This window comes from Cetorhinus maximus, chromosome 6 (assembly GCF_964194155.1).
Source record: "Cetorhinus maximus chromosome 6, sCetMax3.hap1.1, whole genome shotgun sequence".
Taxonomy (NCBI): Eukaryota; Metazoa; Chordata; class Chondrichthyes; order Lamniformes; family Cetorhinidae; genus Cetorhinus; species Cetorhinus maximus.
In genome coordinates, this window is record NC_135884.1 from 80923710 (window position 1) to 80948033 (window position 24324).

Genomic DNA, 24324 nt, shown 5'->3' on the forward strand with positions numbered 1-24324 from the left:
GTTGTAAACTGTTCAGACTGAGAATGATTAAAGCTGGGAGAATCTAGGACACTGGGATCTCAGACAGTCGCTGGCAATCTTGGCACTGACAGGCATCTAAGTGCCAGTGCTAACCGTGATTGAGAGAGGGTGACTGTTCAGATCAGTCTCCAGGACACCATGTGTAAAGCTGGGTGGAATATTCACTTTAGCACTGCCAGTAAACTGACAGATGTGCACTGGCTACACCCCACATCGGGGAAGAGATATGTTAGGGGTACAGGGGGTGGAGATACAGGTGGAGAGGTACAGGGGGGAGAGAGATATGGGAGGAGAGAGATACGGGGAGAGAAATACAGGGGAGAGATGCGGGGGGATGCTGGAGGGAGAGAGATACAGTGGGAAGAGATGGGGATGAGAGAAATGGGGGGAAGATACGGAGAGAGAGATATGGGAGGGAGATAAACAAGGAGATTGTTATCGGGGAGAGAGATACAGGGGGTGAGAGTTACAGGTGGGAGGGATATGAGGGAGGGATATAGGGGGACAGATATAGGGGGATAGATATAGGAGGAGGGATGCAAAGGGGACAGACATGGGGGGAGAGAGATATAGGGGAGATGTACAGGAGGAGAGATATGGGGAGAGATATGGGAGGAGAGATACGGGGAGGGGTACAAGGGGAAAGATACGGGAAGAGATACAGGGGAGAGATACGGGGGGAGTTAGATGGGGAGAGATACAGAGGGAGCTATATGGGGGGAGATACAGATGGATATACACGGGGGAGGGATACAAAGGGAGAGATACAGAGGGAGAGATACAGAGGAAGAGATACAGCGGGAGAGATACAGGAGAGAGATACAGAGGGAGAGGTATGCAGGGGGATACAAAGGAAGAGATATGGGGGGCCAATCAGAGCCAAACAGAGCCAGACTGAGCCAAACAGGGAGAAATATGGGGGGATATAAAGATGGGAACTAGAGGAGAGAGATTCATAAGCTGATATCAAAAAGGGAAGTCTGCAGCTGGAAAGATGCAGTTTCCTAAGATTAGCAAAGGAACCACAGTTACATAATTGTCTCTTTGTATGAAAGGTTTCAAGAGAATCTGAGCTCCTGGTCAGTGGCCTAACTGATTCCAAACAGCTAATCTCTACCATCAACCTCGTTCTGAGTATCTCAATATCCACCCAAACAGTGTTGCCAGTGTTGGAGGGGATGAAGGAAGGTGGTTGGGCATGGGGGGAATGTTCCTTCTTAACATCCTTTCCAACAAAACTAAACAATAATGGACGTGGAACAGTATAGAGTGACCCACACCATCACCCCTCACAACTAGGCCAGTTCAGCTCCCAGCTCCTGCATCCAGACCAACTTCAGGCTCTAACTTGTTTGAGGTGAACAGGAGTGTTGGTGAGGGGTCAGGATTTGGCCAGGCTTGGGGCCAAGCGGGTGAAGATCGCCCAGCTCTCTGTTAAATAAAACAGAGTTAAACTATGATCGATTAGGCACTCCCCACAACTCCCCCAACACCCCACTTTGGTTCAAGTTTGTCAGGCTCCCACAGCTCTACTACTCCAATTCTCTTTAATAATTAACGTGCTTAAAATAGTCAACACATATTCCTGGAAATAACTGATTACAAAATACGCAAAGGGTTCTCCGCTTGTAGGTGCTGGCTTCTTGTGAGGAAGGGGGCACTGTTTGTCCAGTTAAGTCCGCAGCTCCTCACGTCCAACTGTCCCAGAAGGCTCCGAGTTACTTCCCATCCAAAGTACACCAGGCAGCTTAAGGAAGAAACAAAGGATTTCAATCAAACTGCAGCCAAGGAGGTTGTACTTAGCTCACAGGATTCTAGATCAGAAATGCCGCATCTCTATCAAGACATAACCTAATGATTCATTAAGAAACATCACTGCATAGTGTTGACATCAGTTATACTGATCAGGAATGTTTCTGGGTCTATCCACTGTCGATGTAAGTTAGCCAATCTCTGGGGCAGTAGTAAAGGTGCTATACTTAGTTCATGTAGCCCTGATCTACATAAGGGAAAAAGGTTGACCAGGATGCTCACACAATATCAGTGGTCAGTGTCTCCTCCAGCAAGTGGATTGTGCCTGCCTCATTTCATGGTTTACCTGCCTGCGCTCATTCTCTATGTTTCATACTTCAGTCCACCAAGCCTGCAAATGTTTTCCCTTCAAAGAAGTAACCTCACTCTCCAATAAAGTATAATATCCCACCCAGTCAAACCTCACTCTCCCTCTCACTCTCCAATAAAGTATAATATCCCACCCAGACTAACCTCACTCTCTCTCTCATTCTCTATTAAAGTGTGATATCCCAACCAGTTTAACCTCCTTCTCCCTCTCCAGTAAATTATAATATCCCACCCAGTCTAACCTCACTCTCCATCTCCAATAAAATAAAAAATCCCACAGTCTAACCTCACTCTCCCTCTCAAATAAAGTATAATATCCCACCCATTATAACCCAACTGTCATACTCACTCTCCAATAAAGTGTAATATCCGACCCAGTCTAAACTCACTTTCCTGCTCACTCTCCAATAAAGTATTATGTCCCACCCAGTCTAACCTCACTCTCCGTCTTACTCTCCAATAAAAAATAATATCCCACCCAGTCAAATCCCACCCTCCCTCAAACTCTCCAATAAAGTATAATATCCCAACCGGTCGAACCTGACTCTCCCGGTCATTCTCCAATAAAGTAGAATATCCCACGCAGTCTAACCTCACTCTCCGTCTCATTCTCCAATAAAGTGTGATATCACATCCAGTCTAAACTCCCTCACCCTCTCCAATAAAGTATAATATCCCAGCCAGTCTAAACTCACTCACGCTCTCCCTCTCCAATAAAATATAATATCCCACCCAGTCTAACCTCACTCTCTCTCGCCATTAAAGTATAAAAACCCACCCACTCAAACCTCACTCGCCCACTCACTCTCCCAAAAAGTATAATATCCCACCAAGTCTAACCTCACTTTCCCTCTAACACTCCAATAAAGCATAATATCCCACCCATTCCAACATCACTCACCCACTCAATCTGCAATAAGGTATAATATCCCACCCATTCAAAACTCACTCTCGGTCTCATTGTCCAATAAAGTATATCCCACCCAGTCGAACCTAACTCTCCCTCTCACAATTCAATAATGTATAATATCCCAACCACTCGAACCTCACTCTCCCTCTCATTCTCCAATAAAGTATAATATCCAACCCAGTCTAACCACACCCTCACTCTCACTCTCCAATAAAGTATAATGTCTGACCTAGTGTTACCTCACTCCCCCTCCCACTCTCCAATAAGGTATAATATCCCACACAATCTAACCTCACTCTCCGATAAAGTACAATTTCCCACCCAGTCTAACCTCACTCTCCCTCTCATTCTCCCACAAAGTATAATAGCCCACCCAGTCTAACCTCACTCTCCCTCTCACTCTCAAATACAGTGTAATTTCCCATCCAGTCTAACCTCACTCTCCGTTTTGCTCTCCAATAAAGCATAATGTCCCACCGAGTCTAACCTCACTCTCCAAAAAAGTATAATATCCCAGCCAGTCTAACCTCACTCAGCCTCGCACTCACCAATAAAGTGTAATATCACATCCAGTCAAACATCATTCTCCCCCTCACTCTCCAATAAAGTACAATATCCCACCCAGTCTAACCTCACTCTCCCTCTCACTCTACAATAAAGTATAATATCCCACCCATTCTAACCCTCTCTCCCTCTCACTCTCCAATAAAGTATAATATCTCACACAGTCTAATCCCACTCTCCCTCTCACTCTCCAATAAAGTGTAATAGCACATCCAGTCTAACACTACTCTCCCTCTCCAATAAAGTGTAATATCCCACCTAGTCTAACCTCACTCTCCCTCTCACTCTCCAATAAGTTATAATATCCCACCCAGTCTAATCTCATTCTAACTCTAACTCTCGAATAAAGTATAATATCCCAACCAGTCTAACCTCGCTCTCCCTGTCATTCTCCAATAAAGTACAATATTACGCCTAGTCTAACCCCTTTCTCCCTCTCACTCTCCAATAAAGTATAATATCCCACCCAGTCTAAGTTGACTCTCCCATTCACTCTCAAATAAAGTGTAAAATCGCACCCAGTCTAACCTCACTCTCCCTCTCACTCTCTATTAAAGTATAATAACCCACACTGTCTAACCTCAATCTCCCTCGCATTCTCCAATTAAGTATACTATCCCACGCAGTCTAACCTCACTCTCCCAATCACTCTCCAATAATGTATAAGATCCCACCCAGTCAAACCCAAACCTCCCTCTCACTCTCCAATGAAGTATACTATCCCACCCAGTCTAACCCCACTTTCCTTCTCAGTCTCCAATAAAGTAGAATATCCCACCCAGTCTAACTTCACTTTCCCTCTCACACTCCAATAAAGTATAATATCCCACCCAGTCTACATTCACTCTCCCTCTCACTCTCCAATAATGTATCATATCCCACCCAGTCTAAACTCACTCTCACTCTCCAATAATAAAATAATATCCCACCCAGTCAAAACCCACCATCCCTCTCGCTCTACAATAAAGTCTACTATCCCACCCAGTCTAACCCCACTCTCCCTCTCAGTCTCCAATAAAGTAGAATATCCCACCCAGTCTAACTTCACATTCCCTCTCACTCCCCAATAAAGTATAATATCCCACCAAGTCTAACCTCACTCTCCCTCTCACTCTCCAATAATGTATCATATCCCACCCAGTTTAACCTCACTCTCCGTCTTACTCTCCAGTAAAAAATAAAATCCCACCCAGTCAAATCCCACCCTCCCTCAAACTCTCCAATAAAGTATAATATCACAACCAGTTGAACCTCACTCTCCCAGTCATTCTCCAATAAAGTAGAATATCCCACCCAGTCTAACCTCACTCAACGTCTCATTCTCCAATAAAGTGTGATATCCCATACAGTCTAAACTCCCTCACCCTCTCCAATAAAGTATAATACCCCACCCAGTCTAACCTCACTCTCCCTCTCACTCTACAATAAAGTATAATATCCCGCCCATTCTACCCCTCTCTCCCTCTCACTCTCCAATAAAGTATAATATCCCACACAGTCTAACCCCACTCTTCCTCTCACTCTCCAATAAAATGTAATAGCACATCCAGTCTAACACCACTCTCCCTCTCCAATAAAGTGTAATATCCCAGCCAGTCTAAACTTACTCACCCTCTCCCTCTCCAATAAAATATAATATCCCACCCAGTCTAACCTCACTCTCTCTCGCCAATAAAGTATAAAAACCCACCCACTCAAACCTCACTTGCCCACCCACTCTCCCAAAAAGTATAAGATCCCACACAGTCAAACCCAAACCTCCCTCTCAATCTCCAATGAAGTATACTATCCCACGCAGTCTAACCCCTCTCTCCCTTTCAGTCTCCAATAAAGTAGAAGATCCCACCCAGTCTAAACACAGCGCCCTCTCATTCTCCAATAAAGTATAATATCCCACCCAGTCTAACCTCACTCTCCCTTTCACTCTCCAATAAAAAATAATATCCTAACCAGTCAAATCCCACCCTCCCTCCCACTCTCCAATAAAGTATAATATCCCAACCGGTCGAACCTGACTCTCCCAGTCATTCTCCAATAAAGTAGAATATCCCACACAGTCTGACCTCACTCTCCGTCTCATTCTCCAATAAAGTGTGATATCACATCCAGTCTAAACTCCCTCACCCTCTCCAATAAAGTATAATATCCCAGCCAGTCTAAACTCACTCACGCTCTCCCTCTCCAATAAAATATAATATCCCACCCAGTCTAACCTCACTCTCTCTCGCCAATAAAGTATAAAAACCCACCCACTCAACCCTCACTCGCCCACTCACTCTCACAAAAAGTATAAGATCCCACCCAGTCTAACCTCATTTTCACTCTAACCCTCCAATAAAGCATAATATCCCACCCACGCTAACCTCACTCGCCCACTCAATCCCCAACAAGGTATAATATCCTACCCATTCAAACCTCACTCTCCCTCTCATTGTCCAATAAAGTATAATAGCCCATCCAGTCTAACCTCACTCTCCCTCTCACTCTCCAATAAAGTAGATTATCCCACCCAATCTAACCTCACTCAACATCTCATTCTCCAATAAAGTGTGATATCCCATCCAGTCCAAACTCCCTCACCCTCTCCAATAAAGTATAATAGCCCACTCAGTCTAACCTCACTTACCCTCTCCCTCTCCAAGAAAATATAATATCCCACCCAGTCTAACCTCACTCTCTCTCGCCAATAAAGTGTAAAAACCCACCCACTCTAACCTCACTCGCCCACTCACTCTCCCAAAAAGTATAATATCCCACCAAGTCTAACCTCACTCTCCCTCTCACTCTCCAATAATGTATCATATCCCACCCAGTTTAACCTCACTCTCCGTCTTACTCTCCAATAAAAAATAATATCCCACCCAGTCAAATCCCACCCTCCCTCAAACTCTCCAATAAAGTATAATATCACAACCAGTTGAACCTCACTCTCCCAGTCATTCTCCAATAAAGTAGAATATCCCACCCAGTCTAACCTTACTCAACGTCTCATTCTCCAATAAAGTGTGATATCCCATACAGTCTAAACTCCCTCACCCTCTCCAATAAAGTATAATACCCCACCCAGTCTAACCTCACTCTCCCTCTCACTCTACAATAAAGTATAATATCCCGCCCATTCTAACAATCTCTCCCTCTCACTCTCCTATAAAGTATAATATTCCACACAGTCTAACCCCACTCTCCCTCTCACTCTCCAATAAAGTGTAATAGCACATCCAGTCTAACACCACTCTCCCTCTCCAATAAAGGGTAATATCCCACCCAGTCTAACCTCACTCTCTCTCGCCAATAAAGTATAAAAACCCACCCACTCAAACCTCACTCGCCCACCCACTCTCCCAAAAAGTATAAGATCCCACACAGTCAAACCCAAACCTCCCTCTCAATCTCCAATGAAGTATACTATCCCACGCAGTCTAACCCCTCTCTCCCTCTCAGTCTCCAATAAAGTAGAAGATCCCACCCAGTCTAAACACAGCGCCCTCTCATTCTCCAATAAAGTATAATATCCCACCCAGTCTAACCTCACTCTCCCTTTCACTTTCCAATAAAAAATAATATCCTAACCAGTCAAATCCCACCCTCCCTCTCACTCTCCAATAAAGTATAATATCCCAACCGGTCGAACCTCACTCTCCCAGTCATTCTCCAATAAAGTATAATAATCCACCCAGTCTAAACACAGCGCCCTATCATTCTCCAATAAAGTATAATATCCCACCCAGTCCAAACTCACTCTCACTCTAAAATACAGTGTAATTTATCACCCAGTCTAACCTCACTCTCCCTTTCACTCTCCAATAAAGTGCAATAACCCACCCAGTCAAACCTCACTCTCCCTCTCACTCTCCAATTAAGTACCATATCCCACCAACTCTAACCTCACTCTCCCTCTCATTCTCCAATAAAGTATAATATCCTACCCAGTCTAACCACACCCTCACTTCCACTCTCCAATAAAGTATAATATCCCACACAATCTAACCTCACTCTCCGATAAAGTACGATATCCCACCCAGGCAAACCTCACTCTCACTTTCATTCTCCAATAAAGTATAATATCCCACCCAGTCTAAACACAGCGCCCTCTCATTCTCCAATAAAGTATAAAATGCCACCCAGTCTAACCTAACTCTCCCTTTTACAATCCAACAATGTATAATATCCCATCCAGTCTAACCACACCCTCACTCTCACTCTGAAATACAGTGTAATTTCCCACCCAGTCTAAGCTCAATCTCCCTCTCATTCTCCAATAAAGTATAATATCCTACCCAGTCTAACCTCACTCTCCCTCACTCTCTCAAATACAGTGTAATTTCCCACGCAGTCTAGCCTCACTCTCCCTTTCGCTCTCCAAAAAAGTATAATATCCCTCCCAGTCTAACCTCACTCTCCCTCCGACTCCCCAATAACGTATAATATCCCACACAATCTAACCTCACTCTCCGATAAAGTATAATATCCCACCCAGTCTAACCTCACTCTCCCTTTCACTCTCCAATAAAAAATAATATCCTAACCAGTCAAATCCCACCCTCCCTCTCACTCTCCAATAAAGTATAATATCCCAACCGGTCGAACCTGACTCTCCCAGTCATTCTCCAATAAAGTAGAATATCCCACGCAGTCTAACCTCACTCTCCGTCTCATTCTCCAATTAAGTGTGATATCACATCCAGTCTAAACTCCCTCACCCTCTCCAATAAAGTGTAGTATCCCAGCCAGTCTAAACTCACTCACGCTCTCCCTCTCCAATAAAATATAAGATCCCACCCAGTCTAACCTCACTTTCACTCTAACCCTCCAATAAAGCATAATATCCCACCCACGCTAACCTCACTCGCCCACTCAATCCCCAACAAGGTATAATATCCTACCCATTCAAACCTCACTCTCCCTCTCATTGTCCAATAAAGTATAATAGCCCATCCAGTCTAACCTCACTCTCTCTCTCACTCTCCAATAATGTATCATATCCCACCCAGTTTAACCTCACTCTCCGTCTTACTCTCCAATAAAAAATAATATCCTACCCAGTCAAATCCCACCCTCCCTCAAACTCTCCAATAAAGTATAATATCACAACCAGTTGAACCTCACTCTCCCAGTCATTCTCCAATAAAGTAGAATATCCCACCCAGTCTAACCTCACTCAACGTCTCATTCTCCAATAAAGTACAATATCCCATACAGTCTAAACTCCCTCACCCTCTCCAATAAAGTATAATACCCCACCCAGTCTAACCTCACTCTCCCTCTCACTCTACAATAAAGTATAATATCCCGCCCATTCTAACCCTCTCTCCCTCTCACTCTCCAATAAAGTATAATATCCCACACAGTCTAACCCCACTCTCCCTCTCACTCTCCAATAAAGTGTAATAGCACATCCAGTCTAACACCACTCTCCCTCTCCAATAAAGTGTAATATCCCAGCCAGTCTAAACTTACTCACCCTCTCCCTCTCCAATAAAATATATCCCACCCAGTCTAACCTCACTCTCTCTCGCCAATAAAGTATAAAAACCCACCCACTCAAACCTCACTCGCCCACTCACTCTCCCAAAAAGTATAAGATCCCACCCAGTCAAACTCAAACCTCCCTCTCAATCTCCAATGAAGTATACTATCCCACGCAGTCTAACCCCTCTCTCCCTCTCAGTCTCCAATAAAGTAGAAGATCCCACCCAGTCTAAACACAGCGCCCTCTCATTCTCCAATAAAGTATAATATCCCACCCAGTCTAATCTCACTCTCCCTTTCACTCTCGAATAAAGTGCAACGACCCACCCAGTCTAACCTCACTCTCCCTTTCACTCTCCAATAAATTACAATATCCCACCCAATCTAACCTAACTCTCCCTCTCACAATTCAGTAATGTATAATATGCCACCCACTCTAACCTCACTCTCCCTCCCACTCTCCAATAACGTATAATATCCCACACAATCTAACCTCACTCTCCGATAAAGTACAATATCCCACCCAGGCTAACCTCACTCTCCCTCTCATTCTCCAATAAAGTATAATAATCCACCCAGTCTAAACACAGCGCCCTATCATTCTCCAATAAAGTATAATATCCCACCCAGTCCAAACTCACTCTCACTCACACTCTAAAATACAGTGTAATTTATCACCCAGTCTAACCTCACTCTCCCTTTCACTCTCCAATAAAGTGCAATAACCCACCCAGTCTAACCTCACTCTCCCTCTCATTCTCCAATAAAGTATAAAATGCCACCCAGTCTAACCTAACTCTCCCTTTTACAATCCAACAATGTATAATATCCCACCCAGTCTAACCACACCCTCACTCTCACTCTGAAATAGAGTGTAATTTCCCACCCAGTCTAAGCTCAATCTCCCTCTCATTCTCCAATAAAGTATAATATCCCACCCAGTATAACCTCACTCTCACTCACACTCTAAACTACATTGTAATTTACCACCCAGTCGAACCTCACTCTCCCTTTCACTCTCAAAAAAAGTGTAATGACCCACCCAGTCTAACCTCACTCTCCATCTCACTCTCCAATAAATTATAATATCCCACCCAGTCTAACTTCACTTTCCCTCTCACTCTACAATAAAGTATAATATCCCACGCAGTCTAACCTCACTCTCCCTCTCACTCTCCAATAAAAAATAATATCCTAACCAGTCAAATCCCACCCTCCCTCTCACTCTCCAATAAAGTATAATATCCCAACCGGTCGAACCTGACTCTCCCAGTCATTCTCCAATAAAGTAGAATATCCCCCGCAGTCTAACCTCACTCTCCGTCTCATTCTCCAATAAAGTGTGATATCACATCCAGTCTAAACTCCCTCACCCTCTCCAATAAAGTATAATATCCTAGCCAGTCTAAACTCACTCACGCACTCCCTCTCCAATAAAATATAATATCCCACCCAGTCTAACCTCACTCTCTCTCGCCAATAAAGTATAAAAACCCACCCACTCAACCCTCACTCGCCCACTCACTCTCCCAAAAAGTATAAGATCCCACCCAGTCTAACCTCATTTTCACTCTAACCCTCCAATAAAGCATAATATCCCACCCACGCTAACCTCACTCGCCCACTCAATCCCCAACAAGGTATAATATCCTACCCATTCAAACCTCACTCTCCCTCTCATTGTCCAATAAAGCATAATAGCCCATCCAGTCTAACCTAACTCTCCCTCTCACAATCCAATAATGTATAATATCCCACCCAATCTAACCTCACTCTCCCTCTCATTCTCCAATAAAGTATAATATCCTACCCAGTCTAACCACACCCTCACTCTCATTCTCCAATAAAGTATAATATCCCCTCCAGTGTAACCTCACTCTCCCTCCCACTCTCCAATGAAGTATAATATCCCACACAATCTAATCTCACTCTCCGAAAAAGTACAATATCCCACCCATTCTAACCTCACTCTCCCTCTCATTCTCCAATAAAGTATAATATCCCACCCAGTCTAACCTCACTCTCCCTCGCACTCTCAAATGCGTGTAACTTCCCACCCAGTCTACCCTCACTCTCCCTCTCACCCTACCATGAAGTGTAATATCCCACCTAGTCTAACCTTACTCTCCCTCTCACTCTCCAATAAGTTATAATATCCCACCCAGTCCAATCTCACTCTGACTCTAACTCTCGAATAAAGTTTAATATCCCAACCAGTCTAACCTCGCTCTCCCTGTCATTCTCCAATTAAGTAAAATATTCCTCCTAGTCTAACACGTTCCTCCCTCTCACTCTACAATAAAGTATAATAACCCACACAGTCTAATCTCAATCTCGCTCTCATTTTCCAATAAAGTATAATATCCCACGCAGTCTAACACCACTCTCCCAAGCAGTCTCCAATAATGTATAATATCCCACCCAGTCAAACCCCAACCAGCCTCTCACTCTCCAATGAAGTATAATATCCCACCCAGTGTAACCCCACTGTCCTTATCGCTCTCCTATAAAGTAGAAAATCCCACCCAGTCTAAACCCACTCCTCCTCTCACTCTCCAATAAAGTGTAATATCTCAGCCAGTTTAACCTCACTCTCCCACTCACTCTCCGATAAAGTACAATATCCAACCCAGTTTAAACACAGCGCCCTCTCATTCTCCAATAAAGTATAATATCCCACACAGTCGAACCTCACTCTCAGTCACAAATACAGTGTAATTTATCACACAGTCTAACTTCACTCTCCCTCACACTCTCCAATAAAGTATAATATCCCACCCAGTCTAACCTCACTCTCCCTTTCACTCTCCAGTAAAGTGTAATGTCCCACCGAGTCTAACCTCACGCTCCCTCTCACTCTCCAATAAAGGACAATATCCCACCCACACTAACTTCACTCTCCCTCTCATTCTCCAATAAAGTATAATATCCTATCCAGTCTAACCTCACTCTCCCCCTCACTCTCCAATAAAGTGTAATATCCCACCCAGTGAAACCTCACTCTCCCCCTCACTCTCCAGTAAAGTGTAATGTCCCACTGAGTCTAACCTCACGCTCCCTCTCACTCTCCAATAAAGTACAATATCCCACCCAAACTAACTTCACTCTCCCTCTCATTCACCAATAAAGTATAATATCCCATCCAGTCTAACCTCACTCTCCCCCTCACTCTCCAATAAAGCATAATATCCCACCCAGTGAAACCTCACTCTCCCTGTCAATCTCCAGTAAAGTACAATATCCCACCCAAACTAACTTCACTCTCTCTCTCATTCTCCAATGAAGTATAATATCCCACCCAGTCTAACCTCACTCTCCCTCTCACTCACCAATAAGTGTAATATGATATCCAGTCAAACCTCACTCTCCCCATCACTTTCCAATAAAGTACAATATCCCACCCAGTTTAACCTCACTCTCCCTCTCACTCTTCAATAAAGTATAATATCCCACCAATTCTAACCCTCTCTCCCTCTCGCTCACCAATAAAGTGTAATATCCCACACAGTCTAACCCTACCCTCCGTCTCACTCTCCAATAAAGTGTAATAGCACATCCAGTCTAACACCACTCTCCCTCTCCAATAAAGTGTAATATCCCACCTAGTCTAACCTCACGCTCCCTCTCACTCTCCAATAAGTTATAACATGCCACCGAGTCTAATCTCACTCTGCCTCCAAATCTCGAATAACATATAATATCCCAACCAGTCGAACCTCGCTCTCCCTGTCAATCTCCACTAGAGTACAATATTCCTCCTCGTCTAACACCTTTTTCCATCTCAGTCTCCAATTAAGGATAATAATCCACACAGTCTAACCTCACTCTCCCACTCATTCTCCAATAAAGTATAATATCCCACGCAGTCTAACATCACTCTCCCATTCACTCTCCAATGAATTGTTATATCCCACCCAGACTAACCTCCCGCTTCCTCTCCAATAAAGTATAATATCCCACCCTGTCTAACTTCACTCTCCCTCTCACTCTCCAATTATGTATAATAAACCACCCAGGCTAACCTCACTCTCTCTCTCCAAGAAAGTATAATACCCACCCAGTGTAACCCCACCCTCCCTCTCACTCTCCAATAAAGTATAATATCCCACCAAGTCTAACCGCACTCTCCCTCTCACTCTCCAATAAAGCATAATATCCCACCCAGTCTAACATCACTCCCCCTCCCACTCTCAAATAAAGTGTTATATCCCACCCATTCTAACACCACTCTTCCTCTCAGTCTCCAATAAAGTACAATATCCCAACCTGCCGAACTTCACTCTCCCTCTCATACTCCAATAAAGTACAATATCCCACTCAGTCTAACCTCACTCTCCCTCTCATTCTCGAGTAAAGTACAATATCCCACCCAGTCGAACCTTACTCTCCCTCAAAGTGTCCAATAAAGTATAAAATCCCACCCAGTCGAACCTCACTCTCCCTCTCACTCTCCAATCAAGTATAATATCCCACCCAGTATAACCTCACTCTCCTTCTCATTCTCAAATAACGTATAATATCCCACCCTGTCTAACCTAACTCTACCTCTCACTCTACAATAAAATGTAATATCCCTCCCAGTCTAATCTCACTCTCCCTATCATTCTCCAATAAAGTACAATATCCCACCCAGTCTAACCCCGCTCTCTCTCTCACTCTCCAATAAAGTATAATATCCCTCACAGTCTAACCTCACTCTCCCATTCACTCTCCAATAAAATGAAATATCCCACCCAGTCTAACTTCACTCTCCCTCTCATTCTCCAATAAAGTATAATATCCTACGCAGGGAAACTTCACTCTCCCTCTAACTCTCCAATCAAGTATAATATCTCACCCAGTCTAACCTCACTCTCCCACTCACTGTCCAATAAATTGTAATATCCTACACTGTCTAACCCCATTCTCCCTATCATTCTCCAATAAAGTATAATATCTCACCCAGTCTAACCTCACTCTCCCTCTCACTCTCAAATGAAGTGTTATATCCCACCCAGTCTAACCCCACTCGTCCTCTCACTCTCCAATAAAGTACAAAATCCCACCCAACCGAACCTCACTGTCCCTCTCATTCTCCAATAAAGTACAATATCCCACCCAATCTAACTTCACTCTCCCTCTCATTCTCCAATAAAGTATAATATCCCATCCTGTCTAACCTCACTCTCCCCCTCACTCTCCAATAAAGGGTAATATCCCACCCAGTCAAACCTCAATCTCCCTCTCACTCTCCATAAAAGTATAACATCCCACCCAGTCTAACTTCACTTTCCCTCTCATTCTCCAATAAAGTATAATAGCACATCCAGTCTAACTTCACTCTCCCCTCACTCTCCAAAAAAGTGTAATCTCCCACCCAGTCTAACCTCACTATCCCTCTCACTCTCCAATAAGTTATAATAGCCCACCTAGTCTAACCTCAATCTGCATCTAACTCACCAATAAAGTATAATATCCCAACCAGTCTAACCTCACTCTCCCTCTCACATTCCAGTAAAGCGTAATATCCTACCCAGTCTAACCTCACTCTACTCTCCAAAAAAGTATAATATCACACCCAGTCTACCCTCACACCGCCTCTCACTCTCCAATAAAGTACAATATCCCACCCAGCCTAACCTCACTCTCCCTCTCACACTCCAATAAAGTATAATATCCCACCCAGTCTAAACTCCTTCTCCCTCTCAATCTCCAGTACAGTGTAATTTCCCACCCAGTCTAACCTGACTCTCCCTCTCACTCTCCAATAAAGTATAATATCCCACATAGTCTAACGTCACTCTCCCATTCACTCTCCAATGAATTGTTATGTCCCACCCAGTCTAACTTCCCTCTTCCCCTCCAATAAAAGATAATAACCCACCCAGTCTTACCTCCCTCTCCCTCTCCCTCTCCAATTATGTATAATATCCCACCCAGTCTAACTTCATTCTCCCTCTTGTTCTCCAATAAAGTATAATATCCTACCCCGGCTAACTTCACTCTCCCTCTAACCCTCCAATCAAGTATAATATCCCACCCAGTCTAACCTCACTCTCCCTCTCACTTTCAAATCAATTGTTATATCCCACCCTGTCTAACCTCACACTCCCACTCACTGTCCAATAAATTTTAATATCCTAGACAGTCTAACCCCAATCTCCCTATCATTCTCCAATAAAGTATAATATCCTACACAGTCTAACCCCACTCTCCCTATCATTCTGCAATAAAGTATAAGATCCCACACAGTCTAACCCCACTCTTCCTCTCAGTCTCCAATAATGTACAATATCCCACCCAGCCGAATCTCTCTCCATCTCAGTCTCCAATAAAGTAAAATATCGACACAATCAAACCTCAGTCTCCCTCTCAATGTCCAATAAAGTATAATATCCCACCTAGTCTAACCTCACTCTCCCTCCCACTCTCCAATAACGTATAATATCCCACACAATCTAACCTCACTCTCCGATAAAGTACAATATCCCACCCAGGCTAACCTCACTCTCCCTCTCATTCTCCAATAAAGTATAATAATCCACCCAGTCTAAACACAGCGCCCTATCATTCTCCAATAAAGTATAATATCCCACCCAGTCCAAACTCACTCTCACTCACACTCTAAAATACAGTGTAATTTATCACCCAGTCTAACCTCACTCTCCCTTTCACTCTCCAATAAAGTGCAATAACCCACCCAGTCTAACCTCACTCTCCCTCTCATTCTCCAATAAAGTATAAAATGCCACCCAGTCTAACCTAACTCTCCCTTTTACAATCCAACAATGTATAATATCCCACCCAGTCTAACCACACCCTCACTCTCACTCTGAAATAGAGTGTAATTTCCCACCCAGTCTAAGCTCAATCTCCCTCTCATTCTCCAATAAAGTATAATATCCCACCCAGTATAACCTCACTCTCACTCACACTCTAAACTACATTGTAATTTACCACCCAGTCGAACCTCACTCTCCCTTTCACTCTCAAAAAACGTGTAATGACCCACCCAGTCTAACCTCACTCTCCATCTCACTCTCCAATAAATTATAATATCCCACCCAGTCTAACTTCACTTTCCCTCTCACTCTACAATAAAGTATAATATCCCACGCAGTCTAACCTCACTCTCCCTCTCACTCTCCAATAAAAAATAATATCCTAACCAGTCAAATCCCACCCTCCCTCTCACTCTCCAATAAAGTATAATATCCCAACCGGTCGAACCTGACTCTCCCAGTCATTCTCCAATAAAGTAGAATATCCCCCGCAGTCTAACCTCACTCTCCGTCTCATTCTCCAATAAAGTGTGATATCACATCCAGTCTAAACTCCCTCACCCTCTCCAATAAAGTATAATATCCCAGCCAGTCTAAACTCACTCACGCACTCCCTCTCCAATAAAATATAATATCCCACCCAGTCTAACCTCACTCTCTCTCGCCAATAAAGTATAAAAACCCACCCACTCAACCCTCACTCGCCCACTCACTCTCCCAAAAAGTATAAGATCCCACCCAGTCTAACCTCATTTTCACTCTAACCCTCCAATAAAGCATAATATCCCACCCACGCTAACCTCACTCGCCCACTCAATCCCCAACAAGGTATAATATCCTACCCATTCAAACCTCACTCTCCCTCTCATTGTCCAATAAAGCATAATAGCCCATCCAGTCTAACCTAACTCTCCCTCTCACAATCCAATAATGTATAATATCCCACCCAATCTAACCTCACTCTCCCTCTCATTCTCCAATAAAGTATAATATCCTACCCAGTCTAACCACACCCTCACTCTCATTCTCCAATAAAGTATAATATCCCCTCCAGTGTAACCTCACTCTCCCTCCCACTCTCCAATGAAGTATAATATCCCACACAATCTAACCTCACTCTCCGAAAAAGTACAATATCCCACCCATTCTAACCTCACTCTCCCTCTCATTCTCCAATAAAGTATAATATCCCACCCAGTCTAACCTCACTCTCCCTCGCACTCTCAAATGCGTGTAACTTCCCACCCAGTCTACCCTCACTCTCCCTCTCACCCTACCATGAAGTGTAATATCCCACCTAGTCTAACCTTACTCTCCCTCTCACTCTCCAATAAGTTATAATATCCCACCCAGTCCAATCTCACTCTGACTCTAACTCTCGAATAAAGTTTAATATCCCAACCAGTCTAACCTCGCTCTCCCTGTCATTCTCCAATTAAGTAAAATATTCCTCCTAGTCTAACACGTTCCTCCCTCTCACTCTACAATAAAGTATAATAACCCACACAGTCTAATCTCAATCTCGCTCTCATTTTCCAATAAAGTATAATATCCCACGCAGTCTAACACCACTCTCCCAAGCAGTCTCCAATAATGTATAATATCCCACCCAGTCAAACCCCAACCAGCCTCTCACTCTCCAATGAAGTATAATATCCCACCCAGTGTAACCCCACTGTCCTTATCGCTCTCCTATAAAGTAGAAAATCCCACCCAGTCTAAACCCACTCCTCCTCTCACTCTCCAATAAAGTGTAATATCTCAGCCAGTTTAACCTCACTCTCCCACTCACTCTCCGATAAAGTACAATATCCAACCCAGTTTAAACACAGCGCCCTCTCATTCTCCAATAAAGTATAATATCCCACACAGTCGAACCTCACTCTCAGTCACAAATACAGTGTAATTTATCACACAGTCTAACTTCACTCTCCCTCACACTCTCCAATAAAGTATAATATCCCACCCAGTCTAACCTCACTCTCCCTTTCACTCTCCAGTAAAGTGTAATGTCCCACCGAGTCTAACCTCACGCTCCCTCTCACTCTCCAATAAAGGACAATATCCCACCCACACTAACTTCACTCTCCCTCTCATTCTCCAATAAAGTATAATATCCTATCCAGTCTAACCTCACTCTCCCCCTCACTCTCCAATAAAGTGTAATATCCCACCCAGTGAAACCTCACTCTCCCCCTCACTCTCCAGTAAAGTGTAATGTCCCACTGAGTCTAACCTCACGCTCCCTCTCACTCTCCAATAAAGTACAATATCCCACCCAAACTAACTTCACTCTCCCTCTCATTCACCAATAAAGTATAATATCCCATCCAGTCTAACCTCACTCTCCCCCTCACTCTCCAATAAAGCATAATATCCCACCCAGTGAAACCTCACTCTCCCTGTCAATCTCCAGTAAAGTACAATATCCCACCCAAACTAACTTCACTCTCTCTCTCATTCTCCAATGAAGTATAATATCCCACCCAGTCTAACCTCACTCTCCCTCTCACTCACCAATAAGTGTAATATGATATCCAGTCAAACCTCACTCTCCCCATCACTTTCCAATAAAGTACAATATCCCACCCAGTTTAACCTCACTCTCCCTCTCACTCTTCAATAAAGTATAATATCCCACCAATTCTAACCCTCTCTCCCTCTCGCTCACCAATAAAGTGTAATATCCCACACAGTCTAACCCTACCCTCCGTCTCACTCTCCAATAAAGTGTAATAGCACATCCAGTCTAACACCACTCTCCCTCTCCAATAAAGTGTAATATCCCACCTAGTCTAACCTCACGCTCCCTCTCACTCTCCAATAAGTTATAACATGCCACCGAGTCTAATCTCACTCTGCCTCCAAATCTCGAATAACATATAATATCCCAACCAGTCGAACCTCGCTCTCCCTGTCAATCTCCACTAGAGTACAATATTCCTCCTCGTCTAACACCTTTTTCCATCTCAGTCTCCAATTAAGGATAATAATCCACACAGTCTAACCTCACTCTCCCACTCATTCTCCAATAAAGTATAATATCCCACGCAGTCTAACATCACTCTCCCATTCACTCTCCAATGAATTGTTATATCCCACCCAGACTAACCTCCCGCTTCCTCTCCAATAAAGTATAATATCCCACCCTGTCTAACTTCACTCTCCCTCTCACTCTCCAATTATGTATAATAAACCACCCAGGCTAACCTCACTCTCTCTCTCCAAGAAAGTATAATACCCACCCAGTGTAACCCCACCCTCCCTCTCACTCTCCAATAAAGTATAATATCCCACCAAGTCTAACCGCACTCTCCCTCTCACTCTCCAATAAAGCATAATATCCCACCCAGTCTAACATCACTCCCCCTCCCACTCTCAAATAAAGTGTTATATCCCACCCATTCTAACACCACTCTTCCTCTCAGTCTCCAATAAAGTACAATATCCCAACCTGCCGAACTTCACTCTCCCTCTCATACTCCAATAAAGTACAATATCCCACTCAGTCTAACCTCACTCTCCCTCTCATTCTCGAGTAAAGTACAATATCCCACCCAGTCGAACCTTACTCTCCCTCAAAGTGTCCAATAAAGTATAAAATCCCACCCAGTCGAACCTCACTCTCCCTCTCACTCTCCAATCAAGTATAATATCCCACCCAGTATAACCTCACTCTCCTTCTCATTCTCAAATAACGTATAATATCCCACCCTGTCTAACCTAACTCTACCTCTCACTCTACAATAAAATGTAATATCCCTCCCAGTCTAATCTCACTCTCCCTATCATTCTCCAATAAAGTACAATATCCCACCCAGTCTAACCCCGCTCTCTCTCTCACTCTCCAATAAAGTATAATATCCCTCACAGTCTAACCTCACTCTCCCATTCACTCTCCAATAAAATGAAATATCCCACCCAGTCTAACTTCACTCTCCCTCTCATTCTCCAATAAAGTATAATATCCTACGCAGGGAAACTTCACTCTCCCTCTAACTCTCCAATCAAGTATAATATCTCACCCAGTCTAACCTCACTCTCCCACTCACTGTCCAATAAATTGTAATATCCTACACTGTCTAACCCCATTCTCCCTATCATTCTCCAATAAAGTATAATATCTCACCCAGTCTAACCTCACTCTCCCTCTCACTCTCAAATGAAGTGTTATATCCCACCCAGTCTAACCCCACTCGTCCTCTCACTCTCCAATAAAGTACAAAATCCCACCCAACCGAACCTCACTGTCCCTCTCATTCTCCAATAAAGTACAATATCCCACCCAATCTAACTTCACTCTCCCTCTCATTCTCCAATAAAGTATAATATCCCATCCTGTCTAACCTCACTCTCCCCCTCACTCTCCAATAAAGGGTAATATCCCACCCAGTCAAACCTCAATCTCCCTCTCACTCTCCATAAAAGTATAACATCCCACCCAGTCTAACTTCACTTTCCCTCTCATTCTCCAATAAAGTATAATAGCACATCCAGTCTAACTTCACTCTCCCCTCACTCTCCAAAAAAGTGTAATCTCCCACCCAGTCTAACCTCACTATCCCTCTCACTCTCCAATAAGTTATAATAGCCCACCTAGTCTAACCTCAATCTGCATCTAACTCACCAATAAAGTATAATATCCCAACCAGTCTAACCTCACTCTCCCTCTCACATTCCAGTAAAGCGTAATATCCTACCCAGTCTAACCTCACTCTACTCTCCAAAAAAGTATAATATCACACCCAGTCTACCCTCACACCGCCTCTCACTCTCCAATAAAGTACAATATCCCACCCAGCCTAACCTCACTCTCCCTCTCACACTCCAATAAAGTATAATATCCCACCCAGTCTAAACTCCTTCTCCCTCTCAATCTCCAGTACAGTGTAATTTCCCACCCAGTCTAACCTGACTCTCCCTCTCACTCTCCAATAAAGTATAATATCCCACATAGTCTAACGTCACTCTCCCATTCACTCTCCAATGAATTGTTATGTCCCACCCAGTCTAACTTCCCTCTTCCCCTCCAATAAAAGATAATAACCCACCCAGTCTTACCTCCCTCTCCCTCTCCCTCTCCAATTATGTATAATATCCCACCCAGTCTAACTTCATTCTCCCTCTTGTTCTCCAATAAAGTATAATATCCTACCCCGGCTAACTTCACTCTCCCTCTAACCCTCCAATCAAGTATAATATCCCACCCAGTCTAACCTCACTCTCCCTCTCACTTTCAAATCAATTGTTATATCCCACCCTGTCTAACCTCACACTCCCACTCACTGTCCAATAAATTTTAATATCCTAGACAGTCTAACCCCAATCTCCCTATCATTCTCCAATAAAGTATAATATCCTACACAGTCTAACCCCACTCTCCCTATCATTCTGCAATAAAGTATAAGATCCCACACAGTCTAACCCCACTCTTCCTCTCAGTCTCCAATAATGTACAATATCCCACCCAGCCGAATCTCTCTCCATCTCAGTCTCCAATAAAGTAAAATATCGACACAATCAAACCTCAGTCTCCCTCTCAATGTCCAATAAAGTATAATATCCCACCTAGTCTAACCTCACTCTCCCTCCCACTCTCCAATAACGTATAATATCCCACACAATCTAACCTCACTCTCCGATAAAGTACAATATCCCACCCAGGCTAACCTCACTCTCCCTCTCATTCTCCAATAAAGTACAATATCCCACCCAATCTAACTTCACTCTCCCTCTCATTCTCCAATAAAGTATAATATCCCATCCTGTCTAACCTCACTCTCCCCCTCACTCTCCAATAAAGGGTAATATCCCACCCAGTCAAACCTCAATCTCCCTCTCACTCTCCATAAAAGTATAACATCCCACCCAGTCTAACTTCACTTTCCCTCTCATTCTCCAATAAAGTATAATAGCACATCCAGTCTAACTTCACTCTCCCCTCACTCTCCAAAAAAGTGTAATCTCCCACCCAGTCTAACCTCACTATCCCTCTCACTCTCCAATAAGTTATAATAGCCCACCTAGTCTAACCTCAATCTGCATCTAACTCACCAATAAAGTATAATATCCCAACCAGTCTAACCTCACTCTCCCTCTCACATTCCAGTAAAGCGTAATATCCTACCCAGTCTAACCTCACTCTACTCTCCAAAAAAGTATAATATCACACCCAGTCTACCCTCACACCGCCTCTCACTCTCCAATAAAGTACAATATCCCACCCAGCCTAACCTCACTCTCCCTCTCACACTCCAATAAAGTATAATATCCCACCCAGTCTAAACTCCTTCTCCCTCTCAATCTCCAGTACAGTGTAATTTCCCACCCAGTCTAACCTGACTCTCCCTCTCACTCTCCAATAAAGTATAATATCCCACATAGTCTAACGTCACTCTCCCATTCACTCTCCAATGAATTGTTATGTCCCACCCAGTCTAACTTCCCTCTTCCCCTCCAATAAAAGATAATAACCCACCCAGTCTTACCTCCCTCTCCCTCTCCCTCTCCAATTATGTATAATATCCCACCCAGTCTAACTTCATTCTCCCTCTTGTTCTCCAATAAAGTATAATATCCTACCCCGGCTAACTTCACTCTCCCTCTAACCCTCCAATCAAGTATAATATCCCACCCAGTCTAACCTCACTCTCCCTCTCACTTTCAAATCAATTGTTATATCCCACCCTGTCTAACCTCACACTCCCACTCACTGTCCAATAAATTTTAATATCCTAGACAGTCTAACCCCAATCTCCCTATCATTCTCCAATAAAGTATAATATCCTACACAGTCTAACCCCACTCTCCCTATCATTCTGCAATAAAGTATAAGATCCCACACAGTCTAACCCCACTCTTCCTCTCAGTCTCCAATAATGTACAATATCCCACCCAGCCGAATCTCTCTCCATCTCAGTCTCCAATAAAGTAAAATATCGACACAATCAAACCTCAGTCTCCCTCTCAATGTCCAATAAAGTATAATATCCCACCTAGTCTAACCTCACTCTCCCTCTCACTCTCCAATTAAGTATAATATCCCTCCCAGGCTAACACCACTCTCCCTCTCACTCTTCAATAAAGTGTAATATCCCACCCAGCCTAGCCTCACTCTCCCTCTCTCCAATAAAGTATAATATCCCACCTAGTCTTACCTCACTCTCCCTCTCACTGTCCAATAATGTACAATAGCCCACCCAGTCTAACCTCACTCTCCCTCTCACTCTCCAAAAAAGTATAATATCCCGCCCAGTCTAACCTCACTCTCCCTCTCACTCTCAAGTAAAGTGTAATATCCCACCCAGTCTAACCTCACTCTCCCTCTCACTGTCCAATAAATTGTTATATCCCACCCAGTCTAACTTCACTCTCCCTCTCACTCTCTCACCAGTGCCATAGTGGGAAATTTTGAGGTGCATGTCCTCTGATAAAATGTTGACCATATAATTTCTTCATCTATTATTACATTGTTTTCCTATGTATTAATCATTTAAATGCGCAATCATCAGTAAAGCTATGCTTTTTAAGTGAAAATCATTCCTGCCGGTAGATGGTAGGCATTTTGTTTTGAACTGTGTAGTATTTTGAATCATTTGTTTTTAGCATAAGTAGAATTTCATTATGCAACAGCTTAATTATTTAATTCAAGCCTATTACAAACATTAATTACAGAAAACGTTACTTATTTCTGACTTGGGGATGGTATAGAGAGGGATCACTGTTTTTCTTGATTTATATTAATAATCTAGACCTGGGTATACAGGGCACAATTTCAAAATTTGATGATGCAAGACTTGGAAGTATTGTGAACTGTGAGGAAGATAGTGGTAGACTTCAAAAGGATATAGACAAGCTGGTGGAATGGGCAGACACGTGACAGATGAAATTTAATATAGGGAAGTGTGAAGTGATATATTTTGGTCAGTAGAATGAGGAGAGGTGACATAAAGGTTACAATTCTAAAGGGAAAGCAGGAGCAGAGGGACCATGGTGTACATGTGAATAAATCATTGAAGGCAAGAGGCCAGGTTGGGAAGCGGTCAATAAATTATACTGAATCCTGGGTTTTATAAATAGGGGCATTGAGTACAAAAGCAAGTAAGTTATGAACCTTCATAAAACATTGATTCAGCTTCAGTGGGAAGGATGTGAATGTTTTAGAAAGGGTGAAGAAAAGATTTCCAAGATTGGTTCTGAGGATGACTTAAGTTACATGGATAGATTGGCGAAGCTGGGGCTGTTCTCCTTGGAGAAGAAGAGGCTGAGAGGAGATTTGTTAGACGTGTTCAAAATCATGAAGGGTCTGGATAGAATAAATGGGGAGAAACTGTTCCCATTGCAGAAGGTCGGGAACCCTAAGTTGATTAACAAAAGAACCAGAGGCGACATGAAGGGAAACTTCTTCAGTGGTTTGGATCTGGAATGCACTGCCTGAGTGTGTGATGAAGACAGATTCAATTGCAGTTTTCAGAAGGG

At 43.4% G+C, this 24324-nt stretch overlaps 1 protein-coding gene across 3 annotated transcripts in view; it reads right to left on the bottom strand.

The window, feature by feature from the left end:
- Positions 1-1221: 1221 nt before the first annotated feature.
- Positions 1222-24324, bottom strand: part of necab2 (N-terminal EF-hand calcium binding protein 2) — a 183454-nt gene continuing 160351 nt past the window's right edge. For all 3 annotated transcript variants that reach the window (XM_078542944.1, XM_078542942.1, XM_078542941.1), the window contains one exon: positions 1222-1768. In XM_078542944.1, the coding sequence (XP_078399070.1) occupies positions 1740-1768 (29 nt within the window). In that variant the 3' untranslated portion in view covers positions 1222-1739. The remainder of the gene's footprint in view (positions 1769-24324) is intronic.